Source organism: Phascolarctos cinereus, unplaced genomic scaffold (assembly GCF_003287225.1).
Source record: "Phascolarctos cinereus isolate Bilbo 61053 unplaced genomic scaffold, phaCin_HiC Scaffold_9;HRSCAF=440, whole genome shotgun sequence".
NCBI classification, from domain to species: domain Eukaryota; kingdom Metazoa; phylum Chordata; class Mammalia; order Diprotodontia; family Phascolarctidae; genus Phascolarctos; species Phascolarctos cinereus.
The window spans coordinates 131,426,734-131,448,002 of NW_027556402.1; the positions used below are offsets into that span (position 1 = coordinate 131,426,734).

Sequence of the window (21,269 nt, forward strand, 5' to 3'; positions counted from 1 at the left end):
GCCATCTAGAGGCAATAGGGAATCTCTAAAGATTCTTGAGAAAGAGAATCTGTACTTTAGGAACATCAGTTTGACAGCTGTGTGGAGAACAACTTGAAAAGGGGAACAGGAAATCATTTAGGAGGCAATTGAAATAGTCCAGGCAAAAGGTGATAAGGATCTGAAGTTAGTGACCCCAGGGTGTAGAGAAGAGGATATAGCTAAGATATGTTGTGGAAGCAGAACTAATAATACTTAGCAACTGATTAGACTGGGCGGAAGTGGAGTAAAATTGAAGAGTTGAGAATGTCTCCTAGGTTGCAAACCTGTATGTTTAGAAAAATAATGATGCTCTCAAGGGAATGAGGAAGTTTAGAGGACAGATAGGTTTAGAGGGAAGGAGAATGAATTACTTTGAACATATTTAGTTTGAGACCCCTGTAGAACATTCATTTGGAGATATATAACAGGTTATTGTTGAGGCTGAACTGGTGTTCAGTGGAAAGATGAGAACTGGGAAAGTAAATCTGAGTCAGCTGCATAGAGATAATAATTCAACACCTCAGTGAAAAGAGAAGAAGGATCAGAGTGGAGCCCTGGGGTACATCTACACTCAGTGGGTGGGATGTGGATGATTAACCTGTAAAGAAGACTGAGAAGGAATGGTCAGACAGGTAGGAGGAGAACCAAAGAAGAACAGTATCACAAAGATGCAGGGAAAAGACATTTTCTAATGGAACAGATTAACAGTAGAAAGTTAACAGTATAAAATACTGCAGAAAGGTCAAGGAGGATGAGGACTACTAAGAAAACACCCTGGGTTTAGCAGTAAAGAGATCACAGAAGGACATGAAAAAAAGGAGTTTTAGTCAAGTAATGAGATCAGAAGCCAGATTAGTAGAAGTTAAGAAGAGGGGAGTGAGATTGTGAAAGCAAAGCTTCAATAGCTTTCTCTAGAAATTTGCCAGTACACAATTTACTACGTTTTTGTTTTTATTTTTTAGTCTGCAAAGATGAAGAACAACGTGGGATATTACCAAAGTATGCAAAACAATGAACATCTTCCAGATGAAGGATCAGCTGATTTAGGACAACAGAATCTTGCCTGGGATGACTAAGTGTAAGATCCCTTTTGTGCTTATCACTGGACAACCTGCTTTCTTTGCCTTTATAGAGACGGACAATGGAGGCATCCTTGATCTCCTGAAAGATAACATCCTTTTGTCGTATGACCCAGAAGATTTTGGTCAGCTTCAGTATGAACAGTGGACCTATGCCTTGTAGATCTCTACTGGGATGGAATCAGCACCAGGTGCTTTGCCACATAAGAGAAGCTTGATGGTGTTTGATACTTCTTCACTTGGAAGTTTTGCTAGAGAGGAAATGACTTCAACCCGACATTTGTGTTTGATGGCTTCAGCACTGGTTAATGACAGTCTGTTGAGAACACTATGGAAGTATTCAGCCCACCTCTCCAGGTTTATATTTTTATCACTGATCAGTGTGGCTCCATCAGCACTGAGTAGGTGAGATGCACAAGAGGTCTTTGACCCCTAAATTTTTCAGAGCATCATAAAAGTACTGGAAGATGGTCATCTACCTGAGAGTCAGTGTGGCTTCAGAAACAGCTAAAGAATAGTTGACATGGTGTTTGCTACCTGACAACTCCAGGAGAAATGACAGGAGAAGAACAGACAGAGCAGAAGTTAGTACACAATATTTGCTGACCTGACCAAAGCATTTGATACTGTCAGTCATGAAAGCTTGTGGAAGATCATGCTGAAATTTGGTTTCTAAGAGAAGTATTGTATGCCAGTTTCATGATGGCATGCTTGCACAGGCTCTGGATAAAGGATATTGCTCTCACACTTTCCCAGTTGCCAATGGAGTGAAACAGGGCTGTGTGCCTGTTCCCATGCTTTTTAGCATTATATTTTCTACAACGTCAGATGAATTCAATGAAAACAAAAACAGCATCAAGAGCAGCTACCACATTGATGGTACATTTTTAACTTGAAAAGGCTACAAGCCAAGACTAAAATGAAGAAAGAGTTGCTGTGCAACTTTTCATTGACAGATGATTGTGCACTCAATGCAGCCACTGAGACAGAGATGAAAGGTATGGATCAGTTCTCTGCTGCTTCTACTAATTTTGGCCCTAACAATTAACACCAAGAAAACAGAGGCTTGCCACCAGCGAGCACCACACCATCCACACATGGAACTATTATTGGTTTCAACAAATGGAGAAATTTTGAATGCTGTGGATAAGTTCATTTAACTTTGGCAGTGAATGGAGTGTCTCAGTGAAGACTTCTCAGTGTAATTAAGGTTTGGGATGAGACTATCCTAAATTTGGAAATAAGTTCAGGAGGCAGGATAGGGTTAAGTATAGATTTCTGTAAGTCCCCTTTTCTAGTAGTAATTAAAGTAGAAGACCCCCCTATATCTGTTGCTATATTTCGGTCATGGTGACCTGGCTACACAGTACAACGTATCTCAGTAGTTAAAGTTTGAAACCCCCCCTGTACTTTGCTGTTACATCTGTTGTTATATTTCGGTCACAATGACCTGGCTACACAGCATAATGTCTAGCTTGACTGCACATTTTTAATTGCTTCTTTGATATTATTTCAGTAAACTAAGACATATAGATATGTATATTGTTTCCTTTGTTCTATGATAGAATTTCGCGTTGCCAAGTAGTGGACAGCTGGTGGGAGGGGAGATTTGCTTGTTAGGGCTATTTAATCTGGTTCTTTTGCTTCTGTCTCTGTCTTCCCTCATCAGAGCCTCCTGGTGCAGGGACACCCTATTCTCAAGAATAGCAAATAAATTAACTTTCTGTTTCTCCTTGAAAAAAACCTATAAGTGTGGTTTTTTTTTGAGTGGCATACCACACAGTTCTATGATTTCCAGGGATGTCAACATAGATGATGAGACTGATGCATATGTTGCCAGAGCTAGCTCAGTATTTGGGAGTCTCCAAAAGAAAGAGTTGGAGAGAAGATGAATTCTACAGAGTCATTATGCTGACTTCATTGTTGTATGCCTATGAAACCTGGACAGTCTACCAGTGCCATGCCAGGAAACTGAATCACTTCCATTTGGATTTTCTTAGAAAGATTCTGAAGATCATCTGGCAAGATAAAATCCCAGACTTTGAAGCCCTTTCTTGAACTGGACTGCCAAGCATTCAAACTCTACTGCAAAGAGTGAAACTCTGATGGACTGGCCACATTGTTTGAATGCCAAGTGCATATTTGCCTAAGGGACTAAGAGACATTCTTAAGGTCTCTCTAAAGAGCTCTAGTATCAATTGTGAGACATGGGAAACATCAGCACAGGACTGTCCTACATAGTGATTCTGCATCAAAGAAGGAGCTATGCTCTATGAGCAAAGCAGAAACCCAGTAGCATGAAGGAAACATGACATGTGCAGATCTAGAGACATCTCCATCCCAAATGTTCATATGGACTAATTATACCTGACCTGTGGTAGAGCCTTCTGAGCTTGTATTAGACTGATCAGCCACAGTTGAACACATTATATCCTGACCCCAACATCGTAATGTCGTTGTTCCTCTTGGAGTACAAAAGATAAACAACATACACAACAGTGAAAGTGTGGGCTAGCTATCATTTACTCTTGCTGTCTCCATTTCTTTATCACCACTTCACTGGGTAATTCAGAACTTTTAAAAAGACTAAACCCAAAAGATTGTCACTAAAAGATTATTATCAACTTGGAGAGAAATCTTTAGTGAAGTGCCTCAGGGATTTGTCCTCAACTCTGTGCTGTTCAACATTTTTACCCATGACTTAGATAAAGGTAGAAGTTGAATACTTAGATTGAAGATGACATAAAAGTGGGAGCTATAATTAGCATGTTGGATGACAGGGTCAGTATCCAAAAACACTTGACAGATTAGAATAATAGGTTGAATCTAATCTGAACCAATAAAATGAGATTTGATAGGAACAAATGTAGAGTTCACACTTGGACCCAAAAAATAAATTGTGTAGAATAAGGGAGGTATAGCTAGACAACTACAAAATAAAATAAGATTTAAGGATTTTAGTAGACAGCAAGATCAATACAAATATATAGTGGGACATGGTCATCAGAAAGCTAATTTGACCTGCTCTACATTAAGACAGACATAGTATCTAGAACAGAGGAGATAGAGGTCATCCTATATTCTGTTCTGGTCAGAATACATATGGAATACAATACAGAATACTCTCAATTGCTAGTGCCTTACTCTTCCCTCAGCTCAAAATTACCTTGTGTTTATTTTCCACATACTTAGACATGAATGTGTTGTCTTCCCTGATGGAATATAAACTCCTTGAGGGCAAAAACTGTTTCATTTATGTCTTTTTGTTCCTAATTCCTAGCTCAGTGCCTGGATCACAGTAGGCAGTTAATAAATGCTCAATAATTGATTAATAATTTGACCAAAGTCACAATCACTGGCAACAAATTATTTTCTATGCTGTCTCAATGGCATAGTGAATCAGCTATTTAGTTAAAGCACAAGGCACTTTGAAAATCTTAAATTGAGATCCGCCATCCCCCTTTTCTCCACCTCCCCTCATCTCCTTCTCTGACTCTTCACCCTTCCCTTTTTCTCCTCTTCCTTCTTCCCTTCCCTTCTCTCCCCTTCTCTCCCTGATCTCTCTCCTTCTTTCCCCCCAATCTCTCATCCCCCTTCTTCCCTTTATCCTTTTTCCTTCCTCCCTTTTCTGTCCTAGACAATGCCATGGTGGAGATGGCCAAGGAGGCCACGGAACCCACCAATGAGGACATCACAGGACTGTGCCAGGATATGTTCTCCAAAATGGCCACATACCAGGTGAGCTAACAGCCACCAATGAAGACTATAAACTTCTGGAAAATATGAACAAGCTGACTAGCTTGAAGTATCTAGAAATGAAAGATATTGCAGAAAACATAAGTAGAAATCTAAAGGACTTAAATCGGAAATCTGCAGCACTTCAGCCTTATCTGGATCAGATCACTTTAACTGAGGAGCAAGTAGCAGCTCTGGAGCAGGAGCTTACACGTTGGATGCATGTTCAAAGAAACCAGAAGCAAAGTACCAGAAGTCAGAGAGGTGATGAAAGATCCTTTAGCACAAAGACTTTAACTACAAGAATGTTTCTTTCATAAGAGCTGAAATAAGTGGAATGGAATTTATCACTATGCTTCAGTTCCTAAAAGGAAGAAGTGCTGCTGATCCAGGGAGAATCCCAGATCCCACCTTTGGTTGGATGTGTAACTTTGGCCATCCTTTGATGTTTTCCTAAACCTGTACCCCCTGGAACCTCATCTTATGGTGTGCTTCACTGTGTGCCCTGGACCAAGGCACAGAAATCAGGATCAGCATCTTCTAGAGAAGACACAGATGAGAGGCTCTTGTCTCCCTGTCTCCTCCCTTCTTCCCTTTTCCCTAGGGCTCTACCTTGGACTCTCTGCTCTGAATGTGCCTCCCACCCCCTTCATAACCTGTTCTTGAACTTAAAAAAATAAATGCCAACTTATGACCCTCAAAAAAAAAAGAAAGAAAATCTTAAACTGAAGAATAAACCTTTGATAACATTGCTGGATTAATGATTTCATTAATGTAGATATTCCCTTTACCAGTTCAGATCAAAGCTCATATCAGTATAGATTGAGGATGAGTCATAATACAAGAATACTTACACAAATCATTAAATATCCAAATAATCTGCTACCACCCAGCAGTCATACATATTGTAATATGAAAATGTCTTCAAGGGAATTTCTCCACAGTTCCATTCCTCAGTGAGATAACACAAGTAGCTGTTCATTGAAATTGGTATACCAGGTTCTGTCCTTAGTTTCACTCCAGGCTCACTGGATGGACTTTCCTAATTGTTTCACCTGCCTTTTGAAAGCTCTCCCTCTTCTTACCTCTCAAAGTCCTAGAATTTAGATCTGGAAGTGACCTTATAGATCTTCTAGCCCAATCTCTTCATTTTTCAAATGAGTAAAATGAGGTCGAGAGGTTCAGAAATAGCCTAAGCAGTTGAATCTGAAGTTATTTCAGACCCCCAGACTTCAAATCTAGCTTTGTTCTTGTCGCTTAGTTGTTTTCAGTCTGTCCAACTCTTCACGACCCCATTTGAGGTTTTCTTGGCAAGGATACTTGGAGTGCTTTGCCATTTCCTTTTCCAGCTCATTTTACAGATAAGGAAACAAGTAAACAGGATTAAGTGATTTGCTCAGGATCATGCAACTGCTAAGTATCTGAATTCAGATTTGAATTCAGGTCTTCCTGACTCCAGGTCCAGTGCCCTATCCACTGCCCTCAAATCTAGTGCTCTGTCCAATATACAACACTCCTTTCAATGAAGCTGTGAGGCTTTAGGAGAAAATGTTTGCATTACACTTGGAGCTCTCCACAATGGAGAGAAAGAGAACAGCAATGAAAACTATTGTAATGACCAGCGTATTCAAGTAAGCCAAAATAAAAACCATCTTCTCTAGCTGTTACTACAATATGGCATTTAAAGAAACAGCAACACAATAGAGAGGCATATTGTTTGTCTTCAGATTTCTAAAACATAGCACCAAGAACAGAACCTTTTTGAAGCTGTCTTCTAACTGGCTGTGTATTAAAGAGTCAATTCCTAAATTCCAGTAGACTATAAACTCCCTGAGGGCAAATACTATTTAGTATTTTTTTCTTTTCCTTTATGTCTTTATCACCTATCACAATGCCTTGCACACAGTAGGCATGTAGGATCCAAAATAGAAAGGGATGAATTCAATTCAATTCAACAAGCATTGAAGAAAAATATTTAGATTAGAATCTAACATGACACAGCACAAGTGATCCACTCACTGAACTATTTCCTGAACATCAAAGCCAAGGCATAAGAAAGGAGACTTGAATGTAAAGTTTTAAACTTTAGTGTTTTTCTTCCTTGAACGTCATGGTTTTCCTTGAGGCCTTACTTTCTGACTAGATCTCTTTTAATTAAATAAAAACATTTTTCAGTGTGAATCTTTCTACTTGAACTTGATTTTCTTGTTTTTCAGTCATGTCTAACTCTTCATGATCTGTGGACCAACTGTCTGTGGTGTTTTCTTGGCAAAGATACTGAAGTGGTTTCCTTCTTCAGTTTTATGCAGGCCAGGGTTGAGTGACTTACTTGTCCAGAATCACACAGCTAGTGAAGGTCTGAGGTCAAATTTGAACTCTGGTCTTTCTGACTCCAGGCCTAGTGCTCTAAACTACCATTCTTCTCTGGTCCTAGGCTGTATATATATCTGACCATTTCTACTTCCTTCTCTGGCCCTAGGATACCACTTATGTGTTCTTGTCACGTCTGCACCCCTCTCCCAGGGATCACTTCCCCCAGTTACCATGTCTCTCCCACATTGCTCCTTTTCTACCAATTACCTTATCCCCCGTGAGTCTTTTGAATGGTTAAGTTTTGTCCATGAAGTACAGGGCAGATATTCTGAGGAATGGTCAGTCTTTTCTGGAATAAATGAGATGTTGTTCCATCTAATTACTGGCAGTACTCCATGCTGGGCCTGGGAACAAATGCCACTATGTTCACCAGAGATGCCCAAGTATTGTTGTGGTCTTCTCCCAAAGTGCTGTGCCAGGGTCTCTTACTCTTACCATTGACTAGTAATTCTGAAGCCCTTCCCTCCATGGGCCCTTGGGTCCCAGAATCTATGGTCTTTTCATCTTTTGGTGAATTTGCTGAAGTTCTTAGTTTGGGGTCCAATAAGCATTTTACTCAAGAACAATAATTAGAAACTATAAGAAACTTTCACTCACTATCGAAGTGATCCAAGAGCATCAGTGAAAACCTAAATGGCAATTTAATTTATGTACTTGTGTTGTTGTTTTTAATTTAAGCGCTATTTAAAAGATCACATTGATAAATATTAAATTGAGGCAACATAAAACTCTTGTACCAAATACAACAGATATTCAAAACACAGATTTTGGTTCTGTATTTTGGACAATTAAATGGGTGGAGGGGAAAAGGAAAAAGAGGGGAATGTAGGAAGTGACATATGGTGAGGAAAATATCTCTTTGGAATCTGATCCTAGCAAATCGTCTTAGCTGTCTCTTCAAGGTGGCTAATTCTCAGTAACTGATTAGTTACTAACTTTTGGGTTCAGTCATTCAGAGAATTCCAGAATGGTCAAATTATGCTCACATCCAGCCCACATCTTTCCATCCTATCCACAAAGATATCATGACATATTTTGTCGAACCCCTTGCTGAGTCCCATGTACACAATAGTTATTTCATCATCCTGGTTTATCAGTCTGTTAGCCATAAAAACTAAACAAAACAAAAACATAGCTTAATTTAGTGTCACCAGTTCAATTCAACAAATATTTTTACAACTACTATATGTTAGGCACTATGACTTAGCATAGTGCTGGGGATACAAAGAAAAAAGTAAGAACAGTTTGTGCCTTCAAGGAATTTAAATCTACTGGCTTTCAAGGGCATCTGACATACCATGGATCTTAGGGGCAGCTGATCCTTTTCTTGGTTATAAATGACCATGTAGCTGTCATTGTGCAACTATTGATCCAATTCTTTCTTTAAGAAATATTTAGCCCATATATATTGAAAATTTTCTGTATTTTGATTCACTGATTAGAATTTAGCAGTAATATTAGAGATAAAAACTATAAATTTTTATTGAATTGAATTGAATTTTGTTTTGACTCAAGTAGTAAATGGTACAATGGAGATGCTCTTTTGGTCTCTGTCCTAAAACAAGCAATAGATAAGAGAGCATAATTTGTAATATTTGAGACATGTCATTAAAATGCAAACTTCTCATCTTAGTATCAATTAAATTCTAAGTATAGCTCTTGTGAGGAAATCCTGACCAGCCCACATTGCATCAAGGTAGGTTTCATTCATGTGTACCTGGCACACTTCAAATACAGTACTTATATGTTGAAAATATAGTTCCTCCAGTGATCAGCACTATAGTTATGCATAGATAGGAAGAACGATAGCAGTGCTGCTGTAGGGGACTCACTGGCAAAGAATGTGGTTCAAATAACTTACAAATACTAATTTTTAGCACAAAGGAGATGACAATTTATGTACTATAGAATTGTAGAATCCTGTAGTTAGATAAAAGTGCCAATGAAAGCAAAGGAAAAGGAGCAAATTGGAAAAGTAGGGGGAAAACCAGGAGAGCATAATGTTAGGGAAACCCAAGGAAGAATTTTGAGAAGAAGATGGTATTATATGGTCAAGGATAGCAGAGAACTAGAATAAGGATGTATAAAAGGTTGGTAATAGAGAAAAAAAAATCATAGTAGAGTAATGGGAATATAAACTAGGTTGCAGAGCATTAAGAGGGTGAATTGATAGACAGGAAATGGAATGGGAATCAACAAGTACAGATTTTCCATTTTAGGTTTGTCAATGAAAATGATAGGAGGAATAGGACAGGAATCAGAAGAGACAACAGGGTCAAGGAAATCTTTGTATTTTATTTTATTTTTAAGATGGGGAGATCTAAAGCAAAAGGGAAAGATCCATTTGGAGGGGGCTCGAATTAAGTAGTAGTAATAGTAGCAGCAGCAGCAGCAGCAGTAATAGTGGTGATGGTGGCAGCAACAGCAGCAGCAATTGAAGTTCATCTATAATTTTAAGGTTCCCAAAGCATTTATGTACATTAACTCGAGTTTTAAAACAATTGTGTTAGATGGTCATTCGATTATCCCTGTTTTTACAGATGAGGAAACTAAGGCTGAGTTGCCATTCCATACTATTGTCTAGTATGGCCTGCCTTTCCAGTCTACTTACTCTTTATATCCTGCTTCACCAGCACTCTGTAATTTATCAGCAGAAGCCTCCTAGCTGTTTTCTGTATTAGACATTCTATCTCATGGTTCCAGACATTTTCACTTGCTATCCTCCTGTGCCTAGAACTCTCTCCCTCCTCACCCCTGCCACCTAGCTTCCCTGGCTTCCTTCAAGTCTCGGCTAAGATGCCACCTTCCAATTACTCTTACTGCTAGTGTCTTTCTTCTGTTGATAATCTCAAATTGATCATGTATATATCTTGTCTGTAATTGTTTGCATGTTATCTCCTCCATTAGGTGTAAATTCCTTGATAACAGAGACTATTTTTTACCTTTCTTTGTATCCTCAGAATTTAGGGCCTGACATATAGTAGATGCCTAATAAATGCCTGTTAACTGACTCCCTGACTTGTCTGAAAGGACACATTGAACACAAATTAAAACCCATTGTCACTAGCCTATAGGACTAATCTCACAGAAAAGTACTTTTAATTCCTGTGTTATACAGAATACTACAGTTACATCAAGCTATCGGACATGATAGTTGGTATACACTGAGTGCTGAAAATGATCAAAGTTATCAAGTGTATAGATTCAAAAGGAAGGGCAAGGTCTTTAAGAGTATTTGCCTTCAGGAACGAGCATCTGAAAAAATCACTGGGCAAGTCAAGTAGTATACCTGTTCACCAAATGATACAAGGAACAAAGCAAAACAGGGTCATAACATTGCCACATTCCTGCTACATTCAGCAAACCCCAGTGTTTTAAATGAAGTCAAAATACATCAGTCAGGTGGACCCTGAGTCAATCGTGCTAGACAGAAACAGCTTAAGATGTCCTGTGACTCAGATTATATACAGGTGACAGCCGCCTAGGGCCCAGACTGCACTTCAGTGGGAGTGGTTCTTTTTCAGACAATTAACAGAATTGGAGGAAATATCAGTTGGTGGAGAATTCTTTCATGGATAACTTGACTCACACCATCAAGTCCATCAAGAATTAGTAATTTGTTCTTACAGTAATCCATTTTCAGCTGCTCTTCCGCTGAATCACCTGAGATATGCAAATTCTTCTTTTGAATACTAATTAAGGGAAACATTATACTTCATGCTGTATTGTCTTTGACATTTTAAAATTCTCTGAAGTGTTCCCTTTCACAGCAACACAGGCTTGCTCTGAAGGAACAATGGGAAATGGCACCTGAAGTAGAATTACTAGTGTAACTATGAACCTTTGAGCAGCTAACACTAGATCAAATGAACATTTCTCAATCAGAATCCCAATTCTTTCTGTTAAGTAATAAGCCACAGTGGCTAATTCAGAAGTAGATAACTCTGAAAAAAATTTATACAGCAAGTTTCTCTGATAATGGTCTCATTTCTCAAATATATAGGGAAATGAGCTAAATTTATAAAAATAAAAGCCATTCTCCAATTGATAGATGGTCAAAGGATATGAACAAGCAGCTTTCAGAAGATGAAATCAAAGCTGTATATATTCATATGAAAAATGCCCTAAGTCACCACTAATCAGAGAAATGCATATTAAAACAACTCTGAGGTATCACCTCGTGCCTATCAGAAATGATGGAGGAAATGTAGGAAAATGGGGACATTAATGCACTGTTGGTAGAATTATGAACTGGTCCAACCGTTCTGGAAAACAATTTGGAACTACACCCAAAGGGCTATAAAACTGTGCATACCCTTTAACCCAGAAATACCACTACTAGGTCTGTATTCCAAAGAGATCAAGGAAAAAGGAAAAGGACTTAAACATTCAAAAATATTATAGCAGCTCTTTTTTATATTGGCAAAGAATTGGAAATTGAGGGGATGCCCATCAATGGTGGAAATGGTTAAACAAGTTGTGGTATATGGTTGCGTTTGGCAGCTAGGTGGCATAGTGGATAGAATACCAGGCCTGGAGTCAGGAAGACTCATCTTCATGAATTCAAATCTGGCCTCAGCTGTATACCTTACTTACTAGCTGTATACCTGGGAAGTCACTTAGCTCTATTTACTTTAGTTTTGTCATCTGCAAAATGAGCTGGAGAAGGAAATGGCAAATTACTCCAGCATTTTTGCCAAGAAAATCCCAAATGGGGTCATGAAGAGTCCAACACAACTGAAAAACCACTGCACAACAAGAAAATATGGTTTTGATGAAGTACTATTGTACTGTAAGAAATGATGAGCAGGATAGTTTCAGAAAAACTTGGGAAGGCTTATATGGACTGATGCCGAATGAGTGAGCAGAATCAGGAGATCATTGTACATGGTAACAGCAACCAGCTGTGAAAGACTTAGCTAGTCTGATCAATGCAATGATCATGACAACTCCAAAGGACATATGATGAAAAATGCTGTCCACTTTCAGAGAGAGAACTGATGAAATTTGAGTGCAAATTGAAGTATATTTTTTAACTTTATTTTTATTGCTTTAAAAACAAACATGTGTACTATGATCTCACATGTTTAATTGAGATCATATGATCTTATCATATACTTGCCTTCTCAACAGGTGGGGGAGGAACTGGAAGGAGGAAGAGAATTTGGAACTCAAAATTTTTAAAAATGTTAAAAATGAATATATTATAGCACTTATTAATTAAAATAATAATATTAAAAATTTTAAAAAATTTTAAAAGAATATATATCATGTAGAGCCACATTCTTAGTAGAGAATATAATTGACAGAATGTTTAGAGAGGAAAGGATAGACTTATCTAGAGTCATTGAATCACCATGTGGAGTTTTGCATTGGATTCAAGGAATAGGTACAGGAAGAACTCCAAGAGCAGAAGGACAGGTGAAGATAATTATTTGGGGGAGTGTCAGAGATTACAAAAGAAAGGAAGTTGCTAGTAGCGAAAATAAAATGGGAGGATCAGAATAAATTGGAGGACTATATATAAATAAATAAAATAAATAAGAAATATAAATAAATGGCAGAGATCCATTTATTCAGTTATACCCATTCATTCAAATATTTGTTCAACATTTAAGATGTGCAAAAGCCCCATGACAGGTACTATGGATAATAGAAGGAAGGCCCAATGCTCATCCTCATGTATTATATATTCTGGTTACATATCCAAGATATGTGAATACAGGATGTAGAAACTAATATCATGTAATATTGACAGATGAGGGAATTGAAGGGATGAGGACAGCAAGTGGTAGTGAGAATTGAGTGAACCACATTGACTCCATCTTGTGACTCAATTTTAGAGCTAGCTCAGTTCCCTTTCTATTCAATTATGGGTCTTGTGAGAAAACTTTATTTAATTGTGGGAACTGGGAGAAAACCTTATTGCATTGTTTGAACATAACCCTGTGTGGCTGGGAAACTGGAACTCTCCTCCCTGCTGCTTAGAGACTTTTAACTAAGGACCTACGCAATGCTGACCAGAAACCCAAATTGATGCATGCTTTCTCACAACAGCACATCTCAAGCAATCTATTTGTCTTATGTTTTTATGTCTTAAAAACTGGCCCATAATGATCAAAAAGTTATTGTTTCCATATTCCCTTGATTTGATTGTTTACAGATACCTGGGGAGTGGGACACCTCTTTTTCTGAATTCAGGAAATTGTACCTATTTGTTTTCTCTCTTCCAACTTGGAAAGTTCCTAATCTTTTATCCAATTAGACATCAGATTACCTAATGTGTTGTTTCCTTTTAATTAATTGGACTTATTTGAGTTTTTTAACATACAAAATTCTATCTCCCCCTGTATTAGGAGTTTAGGCCTAAGCTGAGGAAGTCTGGTCTTCATTTATTAGTCAATTAGTATGCATTGCTTAATAAATCAATATTCTCAGAAGATTGAATCTTTGTTTATCTCAGTCACTTCATCTTTCACTTACCACACAGATATGCATTTTTTTTCTTATAGGAATTTAGTCTTTTATTTGGAAAAAAAAGCCATCCAGGGCTTAAAAAAAAGAGGAAAGAAAAAAAGAAGTAGATGACTTCATGGGGGTTGGGAGAATAGATCAACTGTTCAATTATTCTTTGTGATTTCTTTACTAGGTTGCCTAGAAAAACTTTGAATAAAATAAAAATATCTACCTCATAACCACATTTAAAAAGATGTAAGTTTCTCTAAATCCAACACAACTTTTATTATTTTTGTGGTTTGGGGGAGTTGGGAGGGTGGACCCAACTTTCATAACTTTACATTTATGGGTACTTGAAATGTCAGGTCAGAGAAACATTTCATGCATGTCAATACTATTGGAGGCAATATAGTATAGTGGGGGGAAAACTAGTTTTTTGTTTAGTTTGTTTTGTTTTTACTAAGACATAAACATGCATCCAGTATTTAACATCCAGTGAGCAGTCGGTATTGCAGGACAGGAGCTCTGGGGAAAGACTAGTTCAGGATTGGAAGATCTTGTAGTCGTGTGTGTAGAGATGATCATTCAGGGAGACTGATGAAGTCACAGGAAGGAGTATGAGGACAGAAGAGAACATGAGAAAGACTAAAGGTGAACTGACAGTTAGGAGGCAGGGCATAGGTGATGGTCCATAAAAGGATGACTGAGAATTTATAGGTAGGACAAGCAGGAGAAGGACAGGTAGGAGAGGAAACAGGTGAAAACAGTGTTTCAAAAAACCATAGAAGAAATTATCCAGAGGAAAAGGGTGGTAAACCAGTGTCAAATACAGCAGAGAAATCAAGAAGGATTGCAAAAAGACTTACATGTTATTGTATTTGTCCATTATTAGGTCATTAGTGAGAGTAGAGTTTCAGTTGAGTGATAAGATCAGAAAACAAATGGCAAGAGCCGAGAGAAAAGGAAATGGAGTTAAGGTATGTACTTTTTTTTTTTTCCTGGAAGTTAAAGTGTGGAAGGGAGGAGAGATAAAGTTTGAGGGAGTGGTAGGGTCAAGTGAGGATTTTTTAAACTGAGACACCTGGGTGTGTTTGCAGACTGTAGGGAAAGAACTAATAAATAATGAATGATTGAAGATAAAAGAGGGGAGGGGATGCATTCAAGGATAAGGGTTGGACTTGGTGGGTTAGAAAGACCACCTGTTCATCAGAGACTGGAGTAACTGAGGAGAGAATGGTTTTGAGACATAGAAGAGGGGAGAAGAGAACTTATAGGTGATGAGCCACTAAATAAGTTATTGAGAGATGCTTAACCCCAGATTGGTTGCAGGGTGAAGATTTTTTTTCTTTTTTTTTTTTGCTACAGTAACACTTGAAGATCACGCACTGAATTTTAGAGTCTGTGATGTACATTAATGCACACACTGAAGAAACCACAGATCCTTGGCATATCAAATCACTGAAATAAAGAATACAACCACAACTTTCTGAATATGAAAGTATGTCCACTATTCTTAAACCATGAATATCTATCTACAGATCCATTGTTTTCTTTGGTATGTTGCAATTAATGATAGATTTAAGGATAGAGGCAATTAAGTGGTGAAGTGGTTGGGGTTTTGGGTAGGAGTCAAGAAGACCAGAGTTCACATCTACCCTCAGATACTTAGTAGCTGCTTGACCCTGGGCAAGTCACTTTGCCTGTTTGCCTAAATTTTCTCAACTGTAAAACGGGGTAATACCTCACAGGGTTGCTGTGAGGATCAGATGACAAGATATTTGTAAATGGCTTAGTATAGTTATTGGCACATAATAGGTGCTTAACAAATGCTTATTTTCTTCCCTCTCCATTTATTGCTAATTTCAGTTATGGATTTGCCTTTCCAACAGTCTACCATTAGAATCTGGTGCTCTTTTTTTTCTCCCCATGAGATGAGGGTAGAGACAGCAGAATGGAAAAAGTGAGAAAAGAAGACAAGAACTATACAAAGAAACAAACCAGAGATTATTCTGAAAATTGGGATAGCCAATAAATAATCTGAAAAAAAAATAAGCCTCCCCACCCCCACCTTGCCTAGGACTCCCAGAGGGAGACATATCATCAGGAAAATGAATTTAGAACTCAAAATCTTATAAAAGAGAATGTTGCAAATGAAAATAAATAATTAATCTTTTTGAAAAATAAAGAACTGCTCTGAATAGTTTATTTTAAGTCCACAATGTGAGAGAATGAGTAGAATACATGACTGAAAAAGATACCGGAATAAAAAAGACCACTCTGAAAAAAAATGTTGGAAGGCTCTTCCAAAGAGATCACTTAGTCTTTTGTCTACCAATAGGAGCAGGAAATGGACTAGAGTGGTGTTGGGTGAGTTTCAAATCCAGGCATATGGTGAGGAAGTATAAGATGATGTGTATCAGCTGCAGGACTCCAATGGCTCTGTGATTTTATTGATGAGGGTGTTTCCTCTGAAGATATGGATTGCAGCCCACCCATGCCTGCCCATGCTAGATGGGTATCAACAAGTTTTGCAGGAAAAAACTATGCTATGAATACATGATATAATTCCCGACACAGTCTTTATACTGTTCACTGCAGAAGCTCTTTATCTGTGACTAGGGAAGAGTCATGTGTCAAGAATATAGAAAGTATTAGGAAGCAGAATAAAAAAAAAGAAATACTACAATGCCTTTCCTTAAGACATGACCAGATGAAAAACAGATCTTATTTTGCCTTTGCCAATGGTTTATTGTGTGAACATTTTGCACAGAAACAAAGTGCCACAAGACTTCTTTTTTTCCCATTCAACTCTAGCCAAGAAGACCTGAATAGAACTTGGATATCTGTGGGCTGCTTGCACCACTGAGGACAATGGCATCTGTATAGTCTTCTAGGAAATCTACTCATCTGGGAAATAAAATGAGGTTCCCTATTGAAAATGAAGAAGGAGGTACTTATTTCCATGTCCAGTGCCAGAAAAAAAGCATGGGAAAGGTGTCAGACACATAGGAAACCTGAAGTACAGAAATGGCTGCAACAAATTCTGGGATTTCTTCACTAGATGTATAAATTGAAGCAGTGACTAAGCACAGAGCCAGGTTAATTTTCCACTTCAAGAACTAAGGCAAGAAATGATTTTTTTCCTTTTTGTAAAGCATCTCATTCTGCAAAAACAGTAAGATTGTGTCATGAGCATCATATAGTCAGCTAGCTCATTTCTTATGCATTTCAGAGAAATATCATGTAACAGAAAACACCAGGATCAAGAAACCTGGATTCTAGTCTTAGCTCTGCACCTAACTAGCTAAGTGATCTAGAGTAAATCCCTTCAAATCTTAAAGATTGTTTATCTTTAAATACAAAAGGTGAGACTTTAGAGTCGTAAGACTCATGTCTAGGACCCACATCAATACAAGCACAGAGCCACTGGAGTCCTACAGCTGACACACATCATCTTATGCTTCCTCACCATATGCCTGGACTTGAAACTCACCCAACACCACTCTAGTCCATTGCCTGCTCCTTTTGGTAGACAGGAGACTAGGTGATATCTTTGGAAGAGCCTTCCAACATTTTTTTCAGAGTGGTCTCTTTCATTCAGGTATCTTTTTCAGTCATGTATTCTACTCATTCTCCAACATTATGGACTTAAAATAAGACCTATTCAGAGCAGTTCTTTATTTTTAAAAAAGATTAATTAATTAATTTATTTTTAGTTTTCAACATTCTCTTTCATAAAATTTTGAGTTCTAAAATTTCCCCCTCCCTGAGAAAAGCCAAGTCTATCAAAGTTGGTCATCACACAATGTTGCTGTTACTGTGTACAATGTTCTCCTGGTTCTGCTCACTTCACTTAGCATCAGTTCATGTAAATCTTTCCAGGTTTTTCTGAAGTCCACCTGCTCAACATTTCTTATACCATTATGTTCATATACCATAACTTGTTCAGTCATTCCCCAATTAATGGGCATCTCCTCAATTTCCAATTCTTTGCCATCATGAAAAGAACTGCTATAAATATTTTTGTACATGTAGGTCCTTTTCCCTTTTTTATGATCTCTTTGGGATACAGACCTAGAAGTGCTATTGCTGGATCGAAGCGTATGCACAATTTTATAGCCCTTTGGGCATAGTTCCAAATAGAGCAGTTCCTTATTTAGGAGACATTTTAATCCATTATACTTCAGAGATAGTTGACACCTATAAACCTTCTAGTAAATCATTGTGATCAACTAAATTATTGCTTTGCCACAATTAGATTTATTAATTGGTAATTAACTCTTACCTCAGTGTATTAATTAAGATCTCATTTTCTAATTATAAATAAATGCTCACAGTCCTTTAATAGAGTGTATTCTAGGAACTCTCTAGCCTATTCTTTTCATTTCTTGCTAACACTACAGAAAGGTTGCTAAGTATTGTTTACTTTCCCTTTAACTTCCTTATTGGTGATAATATTTTGACACATCCCCACCCTCCCCTTCCCCCCAATACACACTTTGCATCACATTCTCATTGAATGGCTTCTTGAGTGATTGATTTAGTATTCATTGAATTTCCACAAGTGCTAATAATAATGTCACTCAAAGATATAATCTATACAAATCAATGTTTATGTGTGTCAGTACTGAAATTCAGTAGACTAAAATTCATAGCTGGCACTTCCATGCAAATAAATTGGGGGCCAATCTATCATAAGAATTAGTTGATGGAGTTATTGTGAGATATACACACACATATGTATGTATGTATGTATGTATGTATGTATGTATGTATGTATATACATACTCTTTTCTCTTCTAAGCCTGTACTAAACAGATTCTTAATAATTAAAGGAAGAACTACAGAGTACAGAGTGGGCTCAGAGAAGAGCCAAGGAAAACAATGAAAATAATTGGGATTATGGCACTAATTCTGGAAAAGTGAAGGATGAAGATATACAGAGGATAGCGACTAAAAGAAGGTAAGCTCTTTGAAGATGATGATTTTTTAAAATCTCCAGTGCCTAGTGAAATGCCTTATATGTAGTAGGTGTTTACAAATATTTATTGAACTTAATTAGCTGATTATAATATGCTTTATTTATAGCATAAAAACATTGAATTAAAGCAGAATTTCATTGAATGATAGAGATAGAAGAGTTGTGAATGAGAATGCAGTTCAACCTCTTCATTTTACACATGAAGAAAACATGAACCAGTGAGAATTTAAGGAAGTTAGGAAGAATAGCTGACGTACACAGTGCCTTGAATTTTGCAAAGCACTTCGCACACATGATCCCATTTGAGCCTCACAGTAAGACTCTGAAGTCATTACCATTATCCCCCTTTAAGGAGGCTCACCAGAGGTTTAGTGATGGCTTATAGTCACACAGCTAGTAATTGCTAGAGGTAAAATAGCTATGTTCAAGCACAGTTCTCTCTCATAACAATGACTTTCATAGTGATGGCTGTAAAATACTGGCTTATGATCCTGAGAGATGTTGTGAAATCTTTATGGAGATCTCTAAAAATAAGATAGATTTTAATATGTTATACATAGCTTAAGTGTGGTAGGATAGATCATATGACTTTTGAAGGCCCTAGTAGAAACTTTTTTTTTTGAAGTACAAAAGGAATAGGTACACATAAAATGACTCACTAAAGAGTTCATAAACTTTATAGTCCTTAGATCTGGGGCTTCCTCATTGTTTTTCACTTAGTTCAAGAGATATACTTATTGCTATTACTAGAATTTTTATTTGTAATAATGAAGAACTGAAGATACTTTCATGAATATGAATGTGCTATCTTAATTGTAAGAATCAAAGATTCAAAACTAAAATTCTATCTTTATATTACAAGTACTCCAATTTTTGAGTTTTAAAATTTCTAGAAGATGAAGTGAATGATAAAATTTACTTGAATTCTTTAAAAGGAAAGTTTTACATAAAGGAAACTATATTTTTACATATAAGCATGTAATTTACATATGTGCAGCAATTTCATTGCTATAGACTCAATTTCCACTGTTGTAGGTTATAGCTATCCTTATTATAATGGTTTCATGAGTTGCTGTGGTTAAATTAAAAAAAAAACCCACCTGACAGCCAAACCTTTGGCATTGAGTCTCTTTGAACTTAGCTAGAATGATCATTGGGTAAAAGAAAATATAGCCCACCACAAAGCTTTGCTGCTTGATAGAACCTAGCAAAGTTGGTCCCCTGTTGGCATGGTCTTAAAGAATCCAAGTTTATCTCCATGCCATGATGGGTCACCACATTTAAGAGTCTCAGTAAAAGAAATTGCTTTACAATTATTACATAATTACTACATATTTCTTTAATGGAAATTCTGCATTTCCTCTAATTTTCTAATACTCCTGGAAGTAAAATTCTGGTAGTTGTACTAAATTGAAGATTAATTTGACTACGAAGTAGTTAATACAGACTTTAAAGTATTTAACATAGAGTTTTATTCCTATATGGAACCAAGAACCAAGATTCTGTATACATTCTCATGAAACGTGCTCACAAGGCTTTCAAGAAATTCTGTTGTGCCCCTGATTTTCAGTTACTGCATCTCTAAAGAACTGAAACATGGATTATAAAATATAATGATAGAAATAATCTGTTTATCCTGTTGCTCCATTTATTAAGCATATATTATATATTAACAATGTCCTAAGCACTGGGGATACAAATATAATAAAGAAGTTCCCTAGTCTCAAAGAGCTTACATTCTAATGGGGTAAGACAACACACACAGGAGTGCTGGAAGCAGGAAGGAAAGAAGGAAGGTACCCTCTAGGGTGCAACCCAGCGAGGCAGGAAAGGAAAAGTTAAGAATTTTTAGAGTCAAGGTAAATCAGAGGTGAAGCATGGCTGAGGGTCCTTCCTAAAATGTAAGCTCCCTGAGAATGAGGATTGCTTCATTTTATTGCTTTGTAGCCCCAGAACCTAATGAAGTGCATGGCACACGGTAGGTGATTAATAAACGCTTGTTCATTAATTTAAAGGTGCTTTGATTATTTCTGAGAAAGATACTGTGTAAATATGACATTTACACACTTATTAATTAATTTTTGATGCTTTTCCATAGTCTGTAAAATTAGCAATTAAAGTTATAATATATTGATTTTGAATCTTTGATCTTCAATTTTTCTAGGGTTCTCTTTACTTTGATGGTCAATATACCTGGCCTAAAACTGTAGCTATTTAGTGTGATTTAAAGAGACCATGTGTAGACAATACAAGAGAGTATAAAAAGCACCTGTCTATCAACAACAAAAAAGGCACATATAATACATACATGTAAAAAGTGTCAAAGTGTCATTAATTATGATTTTTTTTAAAACCTAGAAATAAAGTCTATACCCAAAAATTGGTGGGATGCTTTGATGAATTATAGTATTTGAAAATGACAGAATGTTGTTATTCAGAAACTATGACACATATGAAGAATTCAAACATAAGAAGGCAACTAAAGCCATATTGAGTGATGAAAGAGGCAAAGGAACACTATCTACAATGTTTACAACTATGTAAATAAAAACAATATAAAAGGAGGCAAGAGGCAAGTCAAAGACAAGTGACAATTCTTATACCAAATAATCTTTCCTTTCTCT

General features: G+C 37.1%; 1 protein-coding gene across 1 annotated transcript in view; it reads left to right on the forward strand.

The window, feature by feature from the left end:
* The first annotated feature begins 1,807 nt into the window (after positions 1–1,807).
* The window catches only part of TMPRSS11F (transmembrane serine protease 11F), a 102,340-nt gene continuing 82,878 nt past the window's right edge, over positions 1,808–21,269 (forward strand). The window contains exons 1-3 of the mRNA XM_078148856.1: positions 1,808–1,979; positions 4,738–4,838; positions 18,500–18,627. Coding sequence (XP_078004982.1) covers positions 1,808–1,979; positions 4,738–4,838; positions 18,500–18,627 — 401 coding nt within the window. The remainder of the gene's footprint in view (positions 1,980–4,737; positions 4,839–18,499; positions 18,628–21,269) is intronic.